This window comes from Zootoca vivipara, chromosome 1 (assembly GCF_963506605.1).
Source record: "Zootoca vivipara chromosome 1, rZooViv1.1, whole genome shotgun sequence".
Lineage (NCBI taxonomy): Eukaryota > Metazoa > Chordata > Lepidosauria > Squamata > Lacertidae > Zootoca > Zootoca vivipara.
This window is the reverse complement of record NC_083276.1, coordinates 62,216,822-62,241,007: the sequence shown is the minus strand read 5'-3', so window position 1 is coordinate 62,241,007 and position 24,186 is coordinate 62,216,822. Positions and strand designations below refer to the sequence as shown.

Below are 24,186 nucleotides of genomic sequence, written 5' to 3'. Positions count from 1 at the left end.
AAAGTCTGCAAACTGAGCTTGGCATTACAAACTAATGAGCAAAACCACCTTGAGGGGCATGTTAGTCATCACTAGACTTAGTCACCTTGAAGACAGAAAGAAATACTGTATACCTTTATATAATTCACAAATCATTGATTAAAAACAAATCTAAATTATATAAAATTGATCCAACACACTCTACTGTGTATTTAAGTAGGCTTATGTAAAATTGTACTTTAAGTGCGTAATAATTAGTTAAGAAACCAATTATTTGAGCAAATTTTCCCAACAATTATTAAAACTCAATTTAACTTTGATAATATTTGTAAGAAAGTTGTGAAAGGAGTGGGGGACGGGCGAGAAATCAATCAATTAAAAGCTATGGGTGGAATTCAACATCACACTCTTACAATTGCTCTATCTGCACTAGCATATCAGCTTGCCAGATAGAACGTTCCCGCCTCCCTGCCCCATGCACTGTTCTGAGGATTTTTCTTGATCCCCCAGAGTCAAATTGGAGGGGGGGGGTACAGGGAATGAAGGAAGAAATGTCTCATTGCTTCAGTGGCAATATTTGTACAGGGATTCTATGGAGGGCCACCATTTTCCCATTTCTGCATTAATTGTTCAGTACTTGAGGAAGCTTGATGGCAGAAATTAAAGAACCTTTTAATGAGGGTGAAAGAGGAGAGAGCAAAATATGGTCTGAAGCTCAACATAAGCTCAACCTAAGATCATGGCCAGCGGTCCCATCACCTCCTGGCAAATAGAAGGGGAAGAAATGGAGGCAGTGAGAGATTTTACTTTCTTGGGTTCCATGATCACTGCAGATGGGGACAGCAGTCACGAAATTAAAAGACGCCTGCTTCTTGGGAGAAAAGCAATGACAAACCTAGACAGTATCTTAAAAAGCAGAGACATCACCTTGCCGACAAATGTCCGTATAGTTAAAGCTATGGTTTTCCCAGTAGTGATGTATGGGAGTGAGAGCTGGACCATAAAGAAGGCTGATCGCCGAAGAATTGATGCTGGAGGAGACTCTTGAGAGTCCCATGGACTGCAAGAAGATCAAACCTATCCATTCTGAAGGAAATCAGCCCTGAGTGCTCCCTGGAAGGACAGGTCCTGAAGCTGAGGCTCCAATACTTTGGCCACCTCATGAGAAGAGAAGACTCCCTGGAAAAGACCCTGATGTTGGGAAAGATGGAGGGCACAAGGAGAAGGGGATGACAGAGGACGAGATGGTTGGACAGTGTTCTTGAAGCTACCAACATGAGTTTGACCAAACTGCGGGAGGCAGTGGAAGACAGGAGTGCCTGGCATGCGCTGGTCCATGGGGTCACGAAGAGTCGGACATGACTGAACGACTAAACAACAACAACACCATTTGAGGAAGAGACAGAGATATCCACCACCCACCTACCCTGGTAGAAGTTTTTGGCTGCTGAATATTTGGAATCTTGAGGACCGTAATACTAATTTTGATGGGGTTTTTTTAATGGTACTTGCTGTTGTCATTTAAAACAAACAAACAAACAAACAAACCACTCCTATCAATTGAAAACACCAGCCTGATTTCCTGAAAGACTCCCACCTTGTGGGATAAACTGCTTTGTGAAAGTGATATTCCGGAATATAATTATACAAATAACACAGGAAACATTTTCAACCACAAATTCAAAAACTACACCTTAGCAATAAAGATGTCTCTTCCTTTCAGTTCAAACTAACAATGTACGGCAAATTCTTTTCCATAACACTGTAGCCAGGAGTGACATCTGTAGATTTGTGCACACCTTCAATGGATAAGAACTTGTGCAAACAAAGGATAATTTGGTATTTGTGTATTTAGGATTACAGGAAAGCTTTGTCAAAAGCACCTTGGCAGAAGATTTTGTGGTCTTTCTGTATTTGAAAACCTCATCTTTTGTTTATAATTCTGCTTATGTCTGGTGATAAAACAAACACACATTAAACTTTTTACCTTTTCAGTTTAAATAGGTAGTGATCTTCAACCCAGACTCCAATGCTCTAGTTCAAAGTTGGGGAGGGGCAATATAGGGGTGTGGTTTTGGGGGGGTTGTTTTTTACAAGCGTATTGCCAAGGAATCTGGAATGATTCAGTTGCACAGGGCCAAACCAGCAAGTCCCTGCCATCCTTTCAAGCTCCACAGTTGGAGCTGGACAGGTGAACATGAGGTTGTCCTGAGTTCAAGAAAGGTATACCACCGATAATGGGAAAGGAAGAGGCAGAGTCCAGGTGACTACAGATGAAATCTCTTTATGTTGTGTAACATTGACTAGGTCCTGCTTTTAGCATTTGGGACCTACTACAAACTCTGCCCCCTGGCAAAAAAGAGACTTCACACAATTTCAAGTTGTCTCTGATCATCGAAACATTTAACACAAACAACCTTACTGCACATAGCCTACATGTCACTGGTGAAACTTCTAATGATTTTAACAGAGCTAGATAATGTTCCAAGTAAGCAAATCCTGGTTGATCATTTCACCATCATTCAACATGGAAAAATGGAGACTAAAGGCATTTCTGTATCGTTCCATGGTAATCTTGGGAATAAATGTAGCAGCGTGAAAGGAGCTTTTAAGCTATGAAATTCAGCATAGGTATTTCAATAAATGAACTCTTGGATGCTATGAAGAAATACCAAAATTAACTTCACAAAAACACATACAGCAGGCATAGGCAAACTCGGCCCTCCAGATGCTTTGGGACTACAACTCCCATCATCCCTCATTAACAGGACCAGTGGTCAGGGATGATGGGAATTGTAGTCCCAAAACATCTGGAGGGCCGAGTTTGCCTATGCCTGACATACAGCAAAACTGCCCCAGAGTGATCATTTAAAAACAGTGGTTAGCGATAAGCACTTAGATCCAGTGGAGATGTAATATATGACCTAATCTTAGCACTAACCTAAAGTTACTGCCCGAACACTAGAAATTTCTGATCTCACAGAGAAACTCTGGTCCCAGAGACTATATACTGGAAGAAGCCCTGCAAATAAAGGTGGCTGGAGAGGTGAGGAAATAGCCCAACTATTTTATCTATTTATTTAGAAAATTTCTAAACCACACCTTCATCCAAACATAGATTCCATGGCAATGCAAACTCACACATGGTCAGCCATCAGCTTCACATCCTGGTTTAGGCATTTAGACATGATGTAAGCCAGCTTTAAGGAAAACAAACCAGGGTTAAGTCTCTTATCTGTACAGGGCCAGAGTAGTAGTTCAATAAAACTGTTCAAATACTTTGGCCATGTGCTTTCCAGGAAGTAAGCACTTCAGACAGAGCAATGCTGATCAATGAATATTCCTCTACTCATTTATTTTTATTAATTTATTTCGGGCCCACCCTTCATCTAAAGACTGCAGAGTGGCATACAAGATAATATAAACCCATACCATAAAAAGGAGGAATCTTAAAATACCATAAAATTTAACATTAAGATAAAGTAACAGTGGAAGCAATCTCAAAGATTCAAACATATGTAGCCCAAGTTTTAAAAAGTGTGTTTACAAAGGCTCCTAAAGAAAATTCTGAGGGGCCTATCACACGTCCAGTAACAGGGGCTTCCTTTATTGGGTGCCACTGTTTAGGCAAAATGGCACCTGGTCTTTACTGAAATTGTAATGAGTAAAAATAGTTGTAGTCTAATGCAGGCATAGGCAAACTCGGCCCTCCAGATGTTTTGGGACCACAACTCCCATCCTCCCTAGCTAACAGGACCAGTGTTCTAATGTAACACAGGCTCAGCTTAATATTCTTTGTTCTCAACCTTTTGTCTCATCTTTTTCTATATATTTTGTGGTGAGGGGTAGCTGAATCATACAAAAGAGGCAGTGAGATGGTTTCAGTGTGAAAGAGAAATATATTAATGGCATTTGGAATCTTTTAAACCTTCCTCAAGGATAATAATAATAAAATAAAATTACCAAATGAGTAAAAAGTTATGGTTAAGTAATTGAAAATATTAGCAAGCTATATATGCCACATTTATGAGCCACTGAGCTTCATTTTGTACTAATTCAAATATTAACCATAATTGGAATTCTTAGGATAACATATACTCAAGATGAATTATTTACTTTTTAGTAATAATAATGTCGTGCTTCTGAAATTGCTTTGACCACTAAACTATACTGGGTATGGGGCACATTGTACAGTTCTGATAATTGAAATTTAATAGAAAGGTTTTGCAAAGGAGGTCGGTGAACCTGCTTTCCTTTTGATCTTTCATCCTTGCGGGTGCTTGGATATTTCTTTAGTAAGAAAAGTTTTGCTGGATGAGTCAGTGCACTGAGTCATAGGCAGCTTGAAGCCTGTAGTGCTATAGACTAATTGGTAACAGTCTCAAATTTAATTAAAGCACAGTTGTCAGCTCAGATTACTGACTGACAATCCTACAGAAGTATTTTGTTCTTTTAGGAAACTTGTTTTAATTGTTCTTTTATATTAAAGGTATTTTGTTTTCAGTTCCAAATCCCATTTAATAGGAAAAGGAGTTGCCCTTCTACTTTTCTGTATCTTCATTTATTTCCTAACATTTTCCAGAGCTGCCAAGTACTACAGCAAATGGTTTGCATGCCCCTTTAACCACATTCATTGAGAAATGTTCTCTATCCCTTGCCCCATGCTAAACGATTTAGCCAAAGTCTTACTATATTATTTTCATAACTTCAATCTGAAGAAAAACGTGTATCATGTCTTGCCCAAACATTTACTTAAGACGAGCCCTCCTGCATCACAGCAATAGCCCATCTGGTTGCCAAATGGATACCACAATCAGGACATGAAAGCAATACCCCTCCCTCCTTTTCTTGCTTTCAACAACTTGTATTCAGTGGCACACATTCTCGGAACTAGAAGATTACATATGCACATCATGAAAAGCAGTTTTTTGATAGACTTACTTTCTGTGGATTTGTCTAATTTCCATTGGAGGCATCAAAGCTATTGGCCATCACATCTTAAGGTAGCAAATTCCATAGTTTGACTAAGCATGGAGTGAAGAAATACTTCCAGTTGTCCATCATGCATCTACCACCAATCAATTTCACTGGATAACCCTGAATTCTAGCATTGAGAGTAGAGGGAAAATGTCTCTTCACTTTTTCTCTCTACGCAATGCCCCCTTGCTCCTTTTTACTAAATGAAAACGCCACAAATTCCTAAATGTTATGTTGGTGTCTGCTCATTTTCACAGGTGACATTCAGGCAGTAGATTTCAGATTTTCAGGTTCATTTAGAAGAAAATATATAAAAATAAACTTGGAAAAATTAGAACAATCTGGTAATAGTTTTTGTCTTTTTCTACATTACATATTTACATCATTTCCTGTATCAGAGGCATTTAAGAGACGAGAAATACATTTACACTGCTTAAATTTTACAGTAAGAGGATAATAGCAATAAAGAGCTGCTATGAATCATGCTAGATGATTGGTGCAATCATATTAATAGAAACAGAAGTTAAATGAATCTTCTGCAGAGGCAAATGCTCATTGTTCCTCATATGCTCAAATGTGAGAATTAAATTGTTGAAGATACTAACACATGACATTTCAGGTTCAATAGAAAGGACCACAATCAACTGTCTATGTACCTACTGATATTATTTCCTCGACGTACGGTAATTCCCCTGTGAAATTGTCAAGATGCTTTCTAGACCCTGAAAATTTTAAGCAGTTGGTAATTGTTTGACTTTTTAAAAAATATGTATTTTTACCAAGTGCTAATTAAAGGGTAACTTTTCTGATACATACATGAGTCAAGCGCATATGCCAATTGAGAAATATATTTCCTTCCTCCATACAGAACTTTAATTACATCCCTACCCTTAAACATCAACTGTCCAATCCTAACCAGGTCTATTCAGAAGCAATGATTCTGTTTCTATGATTGCAAGTCATATTGAATTCAATGGTGCTCTCTCTCAGTTAAGCAGTGTTAGATCGCAGCCTAAATTGTTCATGTGACTGATACCACTTTCCTAAGCATGCTTACTCAAATGTAAACATCCCATAGTTTAATCAAATTTACTTTCAGTTAAGCGTTTATAGATCTGCAGCCTAAATCTAACTGTATTGTTGCATCATAAATATGATGCACTGTACCATAATATTCTACATAAACTTGATTGTGCTAAGATAATTTTCATAACAAGATTGCTTTTTTCTTTTGAATTTGCTACTCCCTCCAGATATTAAAATGTGGTGCACGGGGGGGAGGGAGGTGTCATATTATTAAGCAACTTTGAAAGGTACAGGTATATACAGGTATATATGAATATTCACTCCATCAATCAGAATTATAAAAAAAATTATTATTATTTTTAATGGAAAATTTATAATAAGATGCATCTTATGAACCTTAAATTATACATTACTTGCTGGATTTAATAATTTTGTCTCTCATATGAAATTGCTTATGCCCCAATAATAGTTATGCCACAATAACTCACAATAACTAATGCTTTCTCAAAACAGCACTTTAGGATATAATGTTTTAAAACTGATGTTTTTGTTGAATTAATTCACAAGGCAAATAAACACATTCTGTTTAGGACATTATTTTTCAATTATTTCAGGTACACTCCATTCACACAAAAGTAGAAGCTACATAAGAAGATACCACAATTTTATCAGGTTTTTCATGTCACAGTTCTTAAGCCCAACTATTATTTGACTCTTGAAATTTCATATATTGATTTAAAACTATGCAGAAGAAGAATACCGAGAAATAAGAAACATGTAAAAACATGATTGAACAAATATTGGGAAACATTGCCCTGATTCTATATGCATAACTACCACTCTTCCAGCTCCGAATTAGCTTCCAGTGAAGTCATGTACAGTTTGGTTAAAAAGTTGCCTGTTCCTGGGACAACATTAATTCCAGCATTGTTTACAATACGGGTGGTTTCAGTGGCATTTGTGTCACTAACTTTCATGTCACAAAGAGTTAATGTTCTTCTAGAACTATCTGGTGCGATAGAAAACTGAAAATCTAAATCACTGTATGTAAACTGTTCCTCAAATATTTATAAAGCTAGCCAATCCTGGGAAGAGTATATAACCACTTATTTCTATCACTACTTCTGGGACCAGTGTCTCATTCAAAAGACTTCGATTACTTTCTTGTGAGTAGTTTTGCCAAAGAAGTGCGAAGACTAATGCTGTAGCACAGAGGGAAAGCGTACACAGCGTCATTTACGAGCTGAGTCATCCCACAACACTGCATCTTTTTTATTATAACATAGTGCCTTAAATAGGCTCCTGAAATACTATCATTTGTTACGTGATATATAGTGATAGCAGCAAGCTAACTTAGTATCACAGGAAAATAAGATCAAGTGCATACACAGCACGGCTCTCAGTGGGCAGACCAAGTGCCTTGCTGTTTTCTTTCTTGGTAGAAGCTACAGGTTCTCCTTCACTAGAAACGTACATAGGAAGAGAGTTGGTGGGACCAAGAAGGTCTAACTGCTGAGAACCAAAGTACAAGTACAAAGTCTAGACAGGTTATGACCAATTATGGAACTCTATAGCAGGATCTGCATAGCTCAAACTGCTCAAAACTTCTGTGTATCAAGCTGAAACTCTGAACTCATTTTGCACACGGCGATGTACATGAACACCTGCACAGATCCATCAAAGAATACTTTTAATAGTTTATCAGTTGATTTGATGCAGTCTACAATTTTTTAATTTTTTTGCCACTTATTGGTATTTGGGAACACACTTTGTGAACCACATTTGCAATAAAGCCAACACCCAAAAACAATGGTACCGCTATCTTTGAATTCATGCAAAAATTCACAACAATCCAAGGAACACCAAGAACAGCAGAAGGCTATGCACAGGCCATTGCATTTGTGAAGCCTCCCAGTCTCCTGTTTTATCTCACTGATTATTGGTGCTATCAGAAAAGCTGTACTCGTTGGTTGCCTGGTGGGCAAGAGCAGGGGAGGGAAAAATTCACATGAAAGCGAAGTTGCTAGATGCAACAGTTGGTTTTTGCACATAAAGCTACAGTAGATGCCTGCCCACCAACCCAATCTTGGCAGGCACATCACAGGTTCAGGGCCATGACATTTTCTACGGTATATATATAAAAATGTAGGCATTGTGTGTGCGGAGGTCACAGCCTTTCTTCGTAACTGCTGAACCGTAATGTAACAAATTTGGCCACAACGTTCCATGCCCATCAGGGAGGGATCCGGCATTAAATTTTTCCCAAAAAACCACACCTTTCACACCTAAAATAATGATTAAACACAAAAAAGTGGCTCCCAAATTAGACGTCAGCACCAGAAGCTCTGAAAACTCCAGCAGCATCCAATAGAAAGGCAGGTCGCACCCTGCCGTCTCCTAAAGCTGCGCTGCCAGATGACATCACAAAATTCCACAGCAACCAACTGAAAACAGTCCTTTTGCAGCAACAAGGCCCAGCTTTTTCAATAGGCCGCAGCATTGCCAAGCAGGGAAAACCGAGTAGGCCGCACCATTCAGTAGGCCACAGGCACAACAAAGGGAGGGGGGAAACACATAGCCATGGGGGCAGAGGACCCTTAGTCAGCCAAAGCAGTGGGGGGTGGGTTGCGACAGGGAATACTGAGTAGGCCACAGCATTGCGCAGCAGGGAAAACTGAGTAGGCCTCACCATTGCCCAGTAGGTCACAGGCAAAAACGAACAGAATATGGGGCTTTCACAATGGGGAGGGTCACAGGGATGAGGCACAACAAAGGGAGGGGGGAAACACATAGCCATGGGGGTGAAGAAAGAACCCTGAGTCAGCCAAAGCAGTGGGGGGGGGACATTTTCAGGAACACGCATGGGTGGGGGAGTCTTATTTTTGAAACATACAGTAGGGGAGTCAGGGTTGGGACAGGGCAGGTGAGGGTACTCTGAAGGGAGACTCTGAAGGTCAATTTAACAGAAAAGGTCAATTTAACACAAAAACCCACAGCATCGCGTGGCCGGGCCAGCTAGTATTCTATAAAATGTTGCAACTACATTCATGTCTTCATAACAAAAAGACTGTCTTGAGCAGTTATGCTTCTGAAGCATTTTATACTAGGTATAGCAAATAAATCCCAGCATATCACCATGTGTACATATGCTAGAGTAAAAGATAAACAGAAATGATCCCTGAAAATTCCTTCATACGGCTGCATATCCTAAGCCTGCTGCTTTATTTGCAGAAGCAGCTATTTCTGCACAACATATCAAAACTTCATACTTCAGTTAAGAAGACCAGAATTTCTGAGGTAAGAAGATGTGAGGAAATATAATTTAACATTTCATCCTCACATATTGTCCCCTATTTGGAGGCTGAGATGCAACTTCACAGATATATAACAGATAATATGATGTGCCTGGATGGTGAGGTCATGAACCATGGGGATGGAACGTACTGTATACCTAAAAAGTCCCACTTTAAGTCCCAGATTTCAGAGAGAAATCTGCTCAACTGTCTCCCACTGAAATCAATGGGACTAAAAATGCTTATCTTTGAATTATGGCCAATAATCCTTATTTGCTGGCTTGCAATATGTAGTTTAAGCAGAGAGGCAGCTTTTACCACTTTTTTTAAATAATCTATACAAATCACTTCAAATTAGGCAGAACCTGTATGAGTTAGCAACAGCACAATCTGATACATGTCTACTCAAAAGCAAGCTCCAAGCGAGTATAGGATTGCAACCCAAGTTGTATTGAATATTTAGCTGAAAATGTAACATGCAGTTATGGCATAGTTTATCATATCACACTGCAATCTTATTTATGCACACTTATCTGGAAGCAAGCCCCATCACACTCAATGGGATTTAGTTCTCAGGAAACCTGATGATGGTGAATTGTTGATCAACCAAGGGCAAAGCAACCAAAATAAACAAATGTTTTAGATGGCCGAGAAGACCTAAAATTGACAGGTGTTCCCACTACTCTGTACAGGCCATTGCTCCTTAAATTCAAAATCATGACACAAGAGAATTTTACGAAAACAGATCTCACATAGTTCCCCCTCGCCATTTTTTACTTTACAAAATGCAGCTCCAGCATTTCATGGAAGACCTATAGGAAGAAGCTTCCTTTCTCCTCCAATGCCTTTTGTAAGAAGAATTCTTCTCTCATAAACTATCTACCTTCCTTCCCATGAAGGTGTGTGTGAAGTTCCCTGAGTTTTTTCTCTGGTACACAGAAAAGCAGTTCGGGAGTGGGAGCAATTTCTAGCAAGAGAGAGAGAGAGAGAGAGAGAGAGAGAGAGAGAGAGAGAGAGAGAGAGAGAGAGAGAGAGAGAGAGAGAGGGAGAGAGAGATTGGGGAAAAGGTTTAAGATGCCTCCAGCTGTGGTCTTCTTCCATGGAGGACTGCAGCTTCATTTTGTAGGAGGAAAAAATTCCAGGAAAAGCTGCATGTGCTTTAGTGCTGTGCATATTTTGGCCCCTGGCTCCCAGAGAAACTAGATACACTTAACATCAACACGGAGGCTGAAACAAACAATGGTTAAGAGACATCAATGTGGGCATCTCATTGTACAGCCTGTACATTTTAAGACCAATGCTGCCAGTCCCTTTTCAGCTCCAGCACGCCTACACTTCATCAATTATTTTGCAGCCCTCCCACACTTCTTTGCTTTGCCCATTACTGGCTGTTATCGCAAGCAAAAAACAACAACAGGAAAAATAAATGTCCTCCAGCCATTTATCTACAGGACCCTCCAAATCACAGAAGGTGAGGGACAGGCACTAGTATAGGTATGAAGTATTATGGGTGGTTTTGGCTCCACAACCAGATGTGCCTATAAAAAGGTTGTGTTGATTTGACCTTTTATATTATTCACTAAAGCTATGTACATACTAGCACAGAACCTTAGGGGAACTAGAAGAAAAATACCCTAAAATAATAGTTAATATAGCAAGTTTTACAGGAAGTATATTTCAGCAGGCTTACTGCAGTAGGCGTTCCATTGAGAAGAAAATGAACTAAAAAGGGAGTGACTCATTCATACAATGTACTTCAGAGAATACTTCACAAAAGGGATTTGGGAGGAAAGGGTTCTAAAGCAATGGGTAGGTACTTAAGAGTTTGCCTGGAAATCCAATCCCTTACATTAAGTGAAAGTTTTCCCACAGGCAAGAGCCAAGAGTTCAAACCTATTTCAAAGAGCTCTGAGCCCATCACCCAAACAAACCAGTATGCTTTCTTCATTTTCTGCTATGATACATATTTTGTCAAATATATTCAGTGCCTATGAGATAGTTACAATTTGTGCCGTCAAGCCTGCAAAAGGAACAATGTGCTAAAACTGCATTAGAGTAGGTCAAGAGATGGAAGGAATTGGAAAACGTAGTCTCTGTCTATCAAAGAAGCAGTCTACATTTTATAAGCAACCATAATAAAGCAAGCAAGTTTTCGCCTTGATTACTGACCTATGACCTCAACTTTAATGAAGAAACTGGCCAAATAATACTAACTCTTTGTGCAATATTTTGCCCAACAAACTTAGCTGGCACTCATACACTACCCTCCATGTCAGAATCAGAATACTTGCCATCCCCTAAGATAGGAGGATATAAACAAAAATACAGAAAAGTAGTACCTGCTTTCATTCTACATCATCGTAACTGCATAGCTGTACTCTAAAGAGGCATAACAAAAATCCACTAGTGTGTAATAAGGGTACTTTGAAGATACTATCATTTACAGAAGCATATAAGTGGCAACCATTCATGGTTATGAATCAGCATTTAAAGTTCTGAAGTAGCAGCATCCCTAGCCAACACTGAGACTGAAGCCATAGCACAAAATTACCACAAAAGTCTTCCAGAGGGGCAATCCTGAGTAGATAGAGTGGCTGCTGAACCTTGAAGTTACAGATTAGACAGACCAGAAATTCACATATCCCTTTAAGTAATCACAACTTCTGCAGACAATATCAGACAATAGAGTAACACGAACTACAAAATATTGGTTGTTTTTTAATGATTACAGTTTTGGTGCTTAAAGGAGAAAACATTGATGATCCTCTGCCAAATGGAGCCTCACATTTTGCTTCAGTAACACATAAATTTTTGTGAAGCATACTTTTGTGGCTTACAGTATCATTTATCGCTGAATGTGAAAACAAACATGAAATTTTTCTAACCCAAATCCCATTATTATTATTATTATTATTATTATTATTATTATTATTATTATTATTATTAAAAACCATATGGTGCAAGTATTTATAATCATTCGTGTTTTCACTCTGAAACAGGCATCCCCAAACTTCGGCCCTCCAGATGTTTTGGACTACAATCCCCATAATCCCTGACCACTGGTCCTGTTAGCTAGGGATCATGGGAGTTGTAGGCCAAACATCTGGAGGGCCGCAGTTTGGGGATGCCTGCTCTGAAACTTGCAGTTAACTTGGCCTGAAATCTATACACATTTACCTGAGAGTAAGTACACTGAACTTTACTTTCTTATAGATAAAAAAAGGTAAAGGTAAAGGACCCCTGGATGGTTAAGTCCAGTCAGAGGCAACTATGGGGTGTGGCGCTCATCTTGCTTTTCAAGTCAAGGGAGGTGTTTGTCCACAGACTGCTTTCTGGGTCATGTGGACAGCATGACTACACCGCTTCTGGAGCAACGGAACACTGTGACCAGTGCCAGGGCACATGGAAATACCAATTACAGTGGTACCTTGTTTTGAGTCTGGGATCTGTTCTGGAGCTCAACGAAAGGGATGCTTGACAAAGCGCCGCTATGCACACACACAAGGAGCGGTTTGCACTTCTGTGCATACGGCAAACCCGGAAGTAACCCATTCCAGTACTTCCAGGTTTGCCACGGACATTTAGAAAATGGACGGTTGACAGGGCGGACGTTCGCGTAGGTATTACTGTACCTTCCCACCACAGCAGCACCTATTTATATACAGTGGTGCCTCGCTAGACGAATGCCCTGCTAGACGAAAATTCCGCTTAACGAAAGGATTTTCTGATCAGAGGTTGCCTCGCTATACGACGAGGTTTTCTATGGCCACCGCTTCGTCTTGCGAAAGTAGCCATAAAAATCTCTGATCAGAAACTCGGGGCATTCATCTAGCGAAAGGGGAACACCGCCGCCTCCCGCCTGCCTCCCCCGACATGGAAGGCAAGTTCAGAGACGTCCGAAGTTGCCTTCCGTGTAGGGGGAGGCAGGCGGGAGGCGGCGGGGGTCTCCCTCGCCGCCTCCCACCTGCCTCCCCGACATGGAAGGCAAGTTCAGAGACGTCCGAAGTTGCCTTCCGTGTTGGGGGAGACAGGTGGGAGGCGGCGGGGGTCTCCCTCGCCGCCTCCCACCTGCCTCCCCGACACGGAAGGCAAGTTCAGAGACGTCCGGAACGCAAGCGGGCGGGCTAGGTGTCCCCCGCTTGCATTCCCTGAGAAGGCACCCGGCTTTCTCGGTGAAGGCAAGCGGGGGACACCTATCCCGCCCGCTTGTCTTCGCCGAGAAAGCGCACAGCCGCCTCCCCCAAGCCAAGGGGAAGGCAGGCGGCATAACGTCCCCCCATCGGCGCGCTTCGCCTCCGTCACCCTCCGCCGCCTCCCACCTGCCTCCCCCGACACGGAAGGCAACTTCAGAGACGTCCCAAGTTGCCTTCCGTGTCGGGGGAGGCAGGCAAGACGCGGCGGCGGGGAAACGTCTTCATCCGCCACCGCGTCTTGCCGCGCACAGCCGGCATGGAGCGCGGTTTCGGAGGTGTCCGAAGCCGCACTCCATGTCGGGGGAGGCAGGCAAGACACGGCGGCGGGGGAACGTCTTCCCCCGCCGCCGCTTCTCGCCGACATGGGGCTTGGCAGAGGTGGGGGAAAGGCGCAGGATCGTTCCTTCTCCTTTGCCCCACCCCGCCTGACAGACCCGGATCCGACGAAGCTTCTGAAGCTTCGTCCGATCCGGCTCTGTCGTTGGCAGCAGCGCCGCTTGCTCTCTTGGCTCGGGGAAGCGCCTGCCTGCCTTCCCCGAGCCAAGAGAACAAGCGCCGCCTCTGCCACCAGTTCCCCCCGAGCCCATAGGAACACATTAATTGACTTTTAATGCATTCCTATGGGAAACGGTGCCTCGCTAGACGAAATTTTCGTAGGACGAATTGAGTCCTGGAACGAATTAATTTCGTCTAGCGAGGCACCACTGTATTTGCACCAGTATGCTTTCGAAGTAGGTTGGCAGAAGCTGGGACAGGGCAACGAGAGCTCACCACCATTGTGTGGATTCGAACCACCAAACTTCTGATCAGCAAGCCCAAGAAGCGCAGTGGTTTAGACCACAGCGCCACCTGCACCCCAAGACTTTCTTATAAGCAGGCATGCACAGAATTTCATTATTAGGGACAATAAACAAGCTGCACAATTCTGAATTGTCGTAACTATCAGAAGTCTCACTGGAACCTGTAGCATCTAATGCAACATAGAACAAAATAATAATAATAATAGTAATAATAATCAAAAATTCATACAGGAACGTCTTAAGAAATAGATTTTCTGATATCTGTGTATAGTTAGAGATGCTATGTTAATACACAGATTATCACAGGACTTTTCAGTGTGTGTGTTTAATGTTCAAAAGCCTTTTGGAAGCCCAACTATGCCAAGTCTACCTCATTAAAGACCAACACAAAGTTTGTTCAGCTTCACTGCAAGCTCACTCTTTCTTCAGAAATCCTTTCAAGGTTTTTTTGTTTTTGTTTTTTTGTCTTGTAGGCCAGCTGAAGGCTTATAGATCTTGTAAGAACCTGGAATGCTTGGAGGGGGGTCCAAATTGGATGACATTATATATGGAGGTGTCAGAATCAATTGTTGAAAATTCTTCAAGGAATATGCCCTGGTCATCCTCAAGGATGTAGATAGGGTTCTATGAGATCTACCAAAGGTAATGTGGAGCCTGGCCATCTGTGGTGGTGAAGGCTAGCAAGGAAGAACTTGGTGGGCCACGAAAATTAATGCCTCTCTTGATGAGCGTAGGATTTCTCCTGTACTAAGAGGTGATGATCTGCCCACTTTTTAAATCTTCAGACAGAGATAGCCTGGCCAGGTTTAAGTCCACATACAACATTTCTTTTGGGAAAAAGTCGTGCAACATGTGGTGGCAGAAAGGCTGTAGGCATTCCTAGATTTAAAAAATCCTTCCTTGATCTTTGTCCATTTGGTTTCCAATTTGGATATGGGATGGATATAGTTTTGACCGCTCTGGTAGATCTCTATTCTGAAATATACACGGGAGATGTTTCCCTATTGATCTTGCTCACCCTTTTTATGACTTCTGATATTATGACCATGTTGGACTTTTTGACAACTTTTCACTTGCACCTCATGCTAGATCCTGTGGCCTCCCCTCCAGTCAGTTTCATATAGAAATAGAGAAGTACTGTATTATCTTACCACGATCATCATCATTAACAACAACAACATTGTTGTAGTAAGCAAAATACATTCAAGTCAATCACAAATCAGTTCAGTACAATAGAGAATCTTCAAGGACATAAATTACAGAACAATTTCATCTATAATTTACTCTAGCTGTAAAATAAAATTTGCAATTCTTTATTATTATACAATCTACTTTGAAAATAAATTTCAACTTACCTGTCCTTTACGTGGCGCTAAAAAATTAACAACTTCCTCAACCATAACTGGTATATGCCGTTGTTGATAGTCTTCATTGTCTACTCGGCCATTTAAGTATTCATCACCATGCAAATGCAATTTTTCTTCAGTTTCACATTTGCGGGTTAATGAAGAGTGTATATTTTTTGCCCATGTACCTAAGCAATTTGGGCTAGATCTAACTAAACAGTGAAAAGGAAATCGGTTGCAGGTCTTGCAAAAATACAGCAGCTGGTGCATATTGTAGGCAAGTTTGATTGAAGGGCAGGGTATAAAAATAATAAAACAAAGAAGCCAACCTGGGGGAGAAACATATTAGAAGTCAAAATTAACATTTTTAAAATGGCTTGTATTAAAAGAAGAACTGTATAAAAGCAATAGTAATTTGTTTTACTAATCAGCACAAAAAGATTTCAGTGCCAGTAAATGTTGCACGATGCTATTTAACATATGCCACTAATGATGCTATTGTATTTGGCCAACTCTAGTACTTGCAAGTACGCCACTAGCATAACTTTACAACCTGAGCATCTGTTACAATTTCAACTGTTCTCAATCACAGATCTATTCAAATATAAACCATATTGACATGTATGCCTCATTGAACACAGTGTAGATTGGGGACACCCAAACCGCTCCTAGTTCAAAAAGATTCAACCATAATTGGCTCAGTTTCGAGCAGTAGCCAGAACATGATGCTTGGATAACAGAAACCCAGCTTCGCAGTCTGATTCATTCATCAAGTTCACTGACTTGCTCTGGGAAAATCACTGTCTCTTAGCCTATATTCTACCTCAGAGTTGGTGTTAGCAAAAATGAGCTAAGAATTTACTCTGCAAAATACTATTAAGTATATAATAATATGCCTTTCCAGGAAGAAGCTTATAAATAGAAGGCAGACATTATCATGGAGAAAAATATGGAGCGTATACTATGGTTGCAATTCCATAGCATTGCCTGTGTGCTACATGAACATTTCATTGTACATTCTTGTTCTCAACCTACATCATGGTAGCAATACATGAATATTCTTTTAGAGATGAGATTCTTCATGCAGCTTGAGAATATGAACTGACTGCTTCAACATTTGAAACCTACTAGAGTCGTACCTTGGTTCTCGAATGGAATCCGTTCTGGAAGTCCGTTCGACTTTCAAAAACATTTGAAAACCAAGGCATGGCTTCTGATTGGCTGCAGGAGCTTCCTGCATTCAAGCAGAAGCTGTGTCAGACTTTTGGGTTCCAAAGAACATTTGCAAACGGGAACACTCACTTCTGGGTTTGTGGCGTTCGGGAGCCAAAACGTTCGAGTCGCAAGACATTTGAGAACTAAGGTACGACTGTACCTGGCCAGCTGATATATACAACATCTTAAATGGGTTTATGAGGTGGCTATGCTTCAGATGATGAGATGCCACTCTGAGACCTCTGATATAGGGCAGTATATAAATTCAATTAATTAATAATGCCCTCTGTGTTGCATGTTTTTTGTTTTGTTTTTTAAGGCATATTTGCCTCAGAGGAATCTATCCTAATCTAGTGGATTTGAGCAATATTGCCCACTGTAAAACATGCCACTTTGGGGAAAAGTTTTGGAGTGGGTAGTAGCAGCTCAACTCAGGATGATGCTGATTATTTAGTCTATTCCAGACTGTTGTTGTTTAGTCGTTTAGTCGTGTCCGACTCTTCGTGACCCCATGGACCATAGCACGCCAGGCACTCCTGTCTTCCACTGCCTCCCGCAGTTTGGTCAGACTCATGTTCATAGCTTCGAGAACACTGTCCAACCATCTTGTCCTCTGACGTCCCCTTCTCCTAGTGCCCTCAATCTTTCCCAACATCAGGGTCTTTTCCAGGGATTCTTCTCTTCTCATGAGGTGGCCAAAGTATTGGAGCCTCAGCTTCACGATCTGTCCTTCCAGGGAGCACTCAGGGCTGATTTCCTTAAGAATGGATAGGTTTGATCTTCTTGCAGTCCATGGGACTCTCAAGAGTCTCCTCCAGCACCATAATTCAAAAGCATCAATTCTTCGGCGATCAGCCTTCTTTATGGTCCAGCTCTCACTTCCATACATCACTACTGGGAAAACCATAGCTTTAACTATACGGACCTTTGTCGGCAAGGTGATGTCTCTGCTTTTTAAGATGCTGTCTAGGTTTGTCATTGCTTTTCTCCCAAGAAGCAGGCGTCTTTTAATTTCGTGACTGCTGTCACCATCTGCAGTGATCAAGGAGCCCAAGAAGGTAAAATCTCTCACTGCCTCCATTTCTTCCCCTTCTATTTGCCAGGAGGTGATGGGACCAGTGGCCATGATCTTGGTTTTTTTGATGTTGAGCTTCAGACCATATTTTGCGCTCTCCTCTTTCACCCTCATTAAAAGGTTCTTTAATTCCTCCTCGCTTTCTGCCATCAAGGTTGTGTCATCTGCATATCTGAGGTTGTTGATATTTCTTCCGGCAATCTTAATTCCGGCTTGGGATTCATCTAGTCCAGCCTTTCGCATGATGAATTCTGCATATAAGTTAAATAAGCAGGGAGACAATATACAACCTTGTCGTACTCCTTTCCCAATTTTGAACCACTCAGTTGTTCCATATCCAGTTCTAACTGTAGCTTCTTGTCCCACATAGAGATTTCTCAGGAGACAGATGAGGTGATCAGGCACTCCCATTTCTTTAAGAACTTGCCATAGTTTGCTGTGGTCGACACAGTCAAAGGCTTTTGCATAGTCAATGAAGCAGAAGTAGACGTTTTTCTGGAACTCTCTAGCTTTCTCCATAATCCAGCGCATGTTTGCTATTTGGTCTCTGGTTCCTCTGCCCTTTCGAAATCCAGCTTGCACTTCTGGGAGTTCTTGGTCCACATACTGCCTAAGCCTGCCTTGTAGAATTTTAAGCATAACCTTGCTAGCGTGTGAAATGAGCACAATTGTGTGGTAGTTGGAGAATTCTTTGGAATTGGGATGTAGACTGATCTTCTCCAATCCTCTGGCCATTGCTGAGTTTTCCAAACTTGCTGGCATATTGGGTGTAGCACCTTAACAGCATCATCTTTTAAAATTTTAAATAGTTCAGCTGGAATATCATCACTTCCACTAGTTCCAGACTAGTTTCAATCTAATTTCAGGACCTTGTTCACCCTGATAATGACATGCACCAGGAGGGTGAAACGCAACCCTATTGATTCTCTTGTGTTTTCCAATACCATCAGCTATGATACTTTTCTGGGCCATGTCATTAGCCTCCCATTCGTCATCTCCCTCCATGTCTTTCTCCCGAATCTGCTACCCCAGAAAGCGCCAAGGGACTCATGCAACTGCTGTCCAATACCATGCCTTCCGATTATATTGTCATCCATGTTATTTCACTTCGACATCATACTACTGGGAAAGACCATCCATTTATCTCTTGCTTCTACCAGCCAACCCCAGGGATACTATGGAAACCCTGAGTCAGTGTCTAGGGACAGTTCTAGTGTAGATGCAGGTGAAAATTCACAGTGACTAGAAGTTTTGTGGATCTGGACATAGATATACAATCTGTTTTGGATGGAGTTAACACTCTCATAGAGTAGGCCAGATCCAGCAGGCTCTTCTTATGTTCTTAAGAATCAAGTATAGAGTATAAAAGTCCTACTGGATCCAACATTATCACTGAATGCTCAGGTTACATCAGTAACTATGAATGCTTTTACCAGCTGCAGATGGTTCACCAGCAACAATCCAGCTAGCCTCAGTCATCCATGCACTAGTTAGATCTAGGCAGGACTATATAATGCTGTCTACAAAAGCTGCCTTTAAACGCAGTTTGGAAACTGATGAAAAATGAGACTGCCAAAATGTTTGTAGGAGGAGGATTATGAGTAACAGTTTGAAGTTTGTTTCTAGACTCAATTTAAAGTGCTGGTGTCAAACTCTAAAGTGTTAAATGATCTACTACCAGGTTATCCGAAGGGTCCATCCATATCAAACTAACTGAGCCCTAAGATCAGCATCTGCAGTCCTCTGCTTTCTGCCCCCCCCTCCATTAGTAAAGATTACATTGGCAGGGTCTTCCAAATGTGCAACTGCCTTCCTAGGCAGCTACATCTTCAGGCTCTTTCTCATCACAAGCAGTCTTTGGAAGGTTTTTTTTTATTGTACAAGGATTTTTCTGAGTATCTTTTTGTGCTTTTGCAGTGTTGTTTGGTGGTTTTGTTACTCTTTCTGTTATTTTTATTCTGTGAGCCACCTTAGAGAGAAATATTTTTAAAGGTAGTATATCAACAATTAGAATAAAAAATGGGCTTAAATTGAATTGAATTGTTGGATTGCAGTCTACAGCTTCCCCGACAGTAAAACCCTCAAGGGAACACAAGAGTGTGCAAGAATACAGAAGCTGAATGGAAAAGGAGCAAATGTCTGTTGAAAATGTTAAAATAAGGTGGTAGCAAGAAAAGTGCAGGAATAGCCACAAGGAACCTATGGAGATCAGGGACACTAATAGAGGGCTGCTGAAAAGAGAATGGCATGACAGCCCAGTGACTGCTGAAGAGGCCTTGGGGGAAACAGATGGATTGTCCACATTTCTGCTACAGGTGCAAGGAAATAATTTCCTTCCAGTTCTCCAATACATTTGTCACAGCAGTGTCAGACCTCATAGCATCTCTTGTATCCTTCTTCTTTGCGGCTGCAAGGATTTCCCCTCAGTAGCTATCCTGCTATCCGGAAGCACAATTCAATACAATGCTGACTGCTATGAGATCATAGAATGCAGGGCAAAATGAGTTCCACTAAGTTTAGTAGAGCACACTCTCAAGTATGTATACACATGACTGCAGACTTAGAATCAAAATATATACAGTGGTACCTCTGGTTACGAACGCTTCAGGTTACGAGCTCTGCTAACCTGGAAGTAGCGGCTCCTGGAATGTGAACAGGAGGCGTGCGCGCAGCGGGAAACCCCATTAGCAAAAGCGCACCTCAGGATAAGAACGGTTTCAGCTTAAGAACGGACCTCCAGAAAGAATTAAGTTCATAACCAGAGGTACCACTGTTGTTGGGAACAGATGGAAGTCAGGCAGTATATTATAACTGGAATACAGCAGGTTCCTTCATTTTGAACAGAGGTCTTTACACTTGAAAAAATGTTTTGAGGCTTACAGAAGAAGTATAACTCTGACAATACATGCAAATAAGCTGGAATCCTACAGAACAGCAGTGAGGAAATAAACTCACATAAAGCTTGGCTTTACTTCACCGGACAGTATCTGTGTTGATAAATTCATATCATAGGGCTGTGCTATTATGCACTTTGTGTGAGGCTTCTCTAAGGCAGGTCTGGAAATTGTAGTTAATGTAGAAGTTGGGTTGCTGAGTGATGCAGCCAACCATATGCATGTTACACCTTTGCTCAAACAACTGCACCAGCTGCCAATATTTAGAAGAGTCAGCTTATGTCTTTAGGATTAAGGCTGGTTGTTTGCCTGAGCTGTTTGGAAGCTTGCTTGTGTGTTTGTATGTTTGGTCATGTGCCAGGGTACTGTGAGAGGCTAAAGGAGGAAGTGAGTTGGAGGACACAAGCTCACATCTACCGTATTTAGAGAATATATAGTATTGTGGGGCACATAGCAAGAAGATGCAGATTGGAGAATTATATTTTGCCTTTGGACAAGGAGTCTGAGAACAGGATGCAGACATTGGAGAGCCCAGGGGTACACACAGAAAATGCTCAGGAAGGATCATCTACAGCAGGGGTCAGCAACCTAAGGCCCATGGGCCAGAAGCGGCCCGTGGAGGTTGTGTGACCGGCCCATGAGCCGCCCCTGAACTGAGCTGCCCACTCATGCGCTGTGCTAAACAGCGCAGCATGGGCACTCGCTTCCGCAGCGCTGGAAATCGCGTCTGCGCACGCGCGAACCAGCCCACAGGGGACCAATCTGGCCCAGGCAAGATAAACCTTGCTGATCCCTGATCAACAGCTTCCAGGCTTTCCAAACCTGCTCTCTGAAGTATCAGGTGTGCGTACCCTAATGGAAGCTCATCATCAGTAGGCTACTTAGCTCAGAAGAAAAGAGATGCTAACAAAACACTGCAGGCAGAGATAACACACTTGAAGGACCTGGCACAGAATCTCTAGCACAAGTTGAAAAAGTATTCTTTGGGGACTAGTTGACTTTGTCTACACCAGCAGCCAATGAGACAAAAGTCCTTGGCATCAAAGAGTAGCACAGAAGCAAGGATGACAAATATAGGAAGCATGAACAAATATGCAGGAGCATGAACAATTAAGGAGTGTGAGAGCCCTCCAAATGAAAGTGACATCAGGTGGAATGCTAACCGAACAATGGTTCTGAACTTTATTTGAGGATAAACATTGAAATATGGCTAACCTTGAGTCAGAACCAGATCTGAATCCAACAAGGGGGGTAGTAGTATGTAATGCAAGTTCCTATTGTCAGAGAAAACAGTGAAAGCAGTCTCCTCTGTACCAGGCTAAATGTATCCAACTTCATCAACCATTCAAGCCTTATAAGCAACAAGCCTTATAAGGCTTGGTTTCCAGACCCTTGATCATCTTGGTCGCACCCTCTGCACACATTCCAGCTTGTCAATATCCTTCTTAAATTGTGGCACCCAGAATTGAACACAAAATTCTAGGTGTGGTCTGACCAAGGCATAATAAAGTGGTCCTATTACTACCCTTGGTTGTGAGACTATACTTCTGTTGATGCAGCCTAGAATAGCCTTAGGGTTTTTTGGGCTGCATCACTGTTGACTTATGTTAAGCTTGTGGTCCACTATGACCCCTAGATTCTTTTCACATATACTACTGGCAATGTTTTATTAGTGCAGCTGGTTCTTCCTGCCTAAATGCAGAACCTTACATATGTCACTCGTGAAATTCATTTTGTTAGGTTTGGCCCAGTTCTCCAATCTATTAAGGCCATCTTGAATTCTGATTTTGTCTTCTGTGGCATTGGCTATCCCTCCCAGTTTGGTGTCATCTGCAACTTTGATGAGTGTGTCCTCAATTCCTTCATTCAAGTCATTTATAAAGATGTTGAAAAACAACAGACCCAGGACAGAACACTGCAGAACTCCACTTAGCACTTTTTTGCAGGATGACGAGGAACCATTAATGAGCACTCTCTGGGTTTGGTCAACCAGCTACAAATCCACCTAACAGTTACCTCATTCAGCCCACATTTTACCAGCTTCTGCGCAATACCATGGGAGACTTTGTCAAAAGTCTTACAGTACTGAAGTCAAGATACACTACGTCTACAGCATTCTCCTGATCCACCAAGCTTCTAACTATCAAAAAAGAAATGAGATTTGTCGGGCACACAGATTGTTTGAAAAAAGCAAGTGGGAAAATTTGGGTTTTGAAAAGTTGATATTTACTTAAGGGGCAGAACAAAAAAAGAAGAAAGTGGACAGACATGACATCAGAGATAAGTGGGAAAATAAATCCAAATCTCAATCTACTATTTGACTAGCAAATGTTAACTAGCACTATACCATGTATTCAACTGGTTAGGACTGGGTCATATTAATTACTGTATGTGTGTATGGGAATTATTCAATAATTATTAGTTGTTTGCGCTGTCACAAGAGTTGATTGTGTTAACCTTTTTTAAGCCACAAGGTAAAAAAAAATTCATATTCATTCCACTCAAGATGGACTACTAACCTGCTTTACCGCATACATAGTCGAGAACGGTGTGCATTAACACAAGAAATGCCACACAATGAAAAGCAAGCTAGAGCCTCAAGAGCCATGTTGGCACAATAATTCGTTCTTCTACACCTCGCGTTATTTTTAAAGGAGCGTTTGATGTCGCGATTGCTCTTCGCAGGCTCCAGACAAGGAGTCATTTCGCTTACACGTGGAAGGGGGGGGGGTACATGTCCGAGGTTACTCACTGCAAGAGGTGGGGGGGTGTGGCGTGAGGACGAGGAGTAATGTCTGGCCACCACCTCTATTACCTTAGCAACGGGTGAACTCCCTTGTGGGTAGGAGAGAGACAAGGAAGGTAGGGGTCCACTGTGGACCTAGGAAGGGGGGGAGCAAGGCTTCCGAAGTGTGCGCATCCGGAGAACAGCACGAGCTTTCCCCTCCCTCACAGCTCGCCTCTCCACCCCCGTCCCGGCGCATGGGGACACTAGCTCTGCGGCGGAACCCTACTACTCACAGCGCTCGACGAGGCCGCTGCCCCCCACGCTCCTCCTCGCACAGCCTACAGCGTCAGGAGCGCTGCCAAAAGGCTTCCTCCCTGCAACAAGGCGCTGCGGATTTGAGTTCCGCTCTCAGAGCCCGCGCCTCCTTTGCAGCAACGCGGTGAGAGGGCTTCTCCCATCCCACCCACTTCCTTCTCCCCACCCCCCACAAATACGGTACTGGGCACCCGCCCCCCTCTCGAAAGCTGCTCGATCATTGCCTGTGCCTGCCTGCAGTGCCTTCATTTCAAGCGGGCTCAGGGTTTGCAAGGCGACGGTTGTGTGCACAGCGCGCACGGATTCGGAATCGGCCTCGATGAACGCGGCGGGGCTGACTCAACA

The 24,186-nt window shown here is 42.1% G+C and overlaps 1 protein-coding gene across 1 annotated transcript in view; it reads right to left on the bottom strand.

Annotated features, from left to right (window-relative positions):
• METTL15 (methyltransferase 15, mitochondrial 12S rRNA N4-cytidine) overlaps positions 1–23,913 on the bottom strand; it is an 89,503-nt gene extending 65,590 nt beyond the window's left edge. Inside the window, exons 1-2 of the mRNA XM_035117786.2 lie at positions 23,820–23,913; positions 15,624–15,943 (exon numbers count right to left, since the gene is read on the bottom strand). Coding sequence (XP_034973677.2) covers positions 15,624–15,884 — 261 coding nt within the window. The 5' untranslated portion in view covers positions 15,885–15,943; positions 23,820–23,913. The remainder of the gene's footprint in view (positions 1–15,623; positions 15,944–23,819) is intronic.
• Positions 23,914–24,186: the final 273 nt, after the last annotated feature.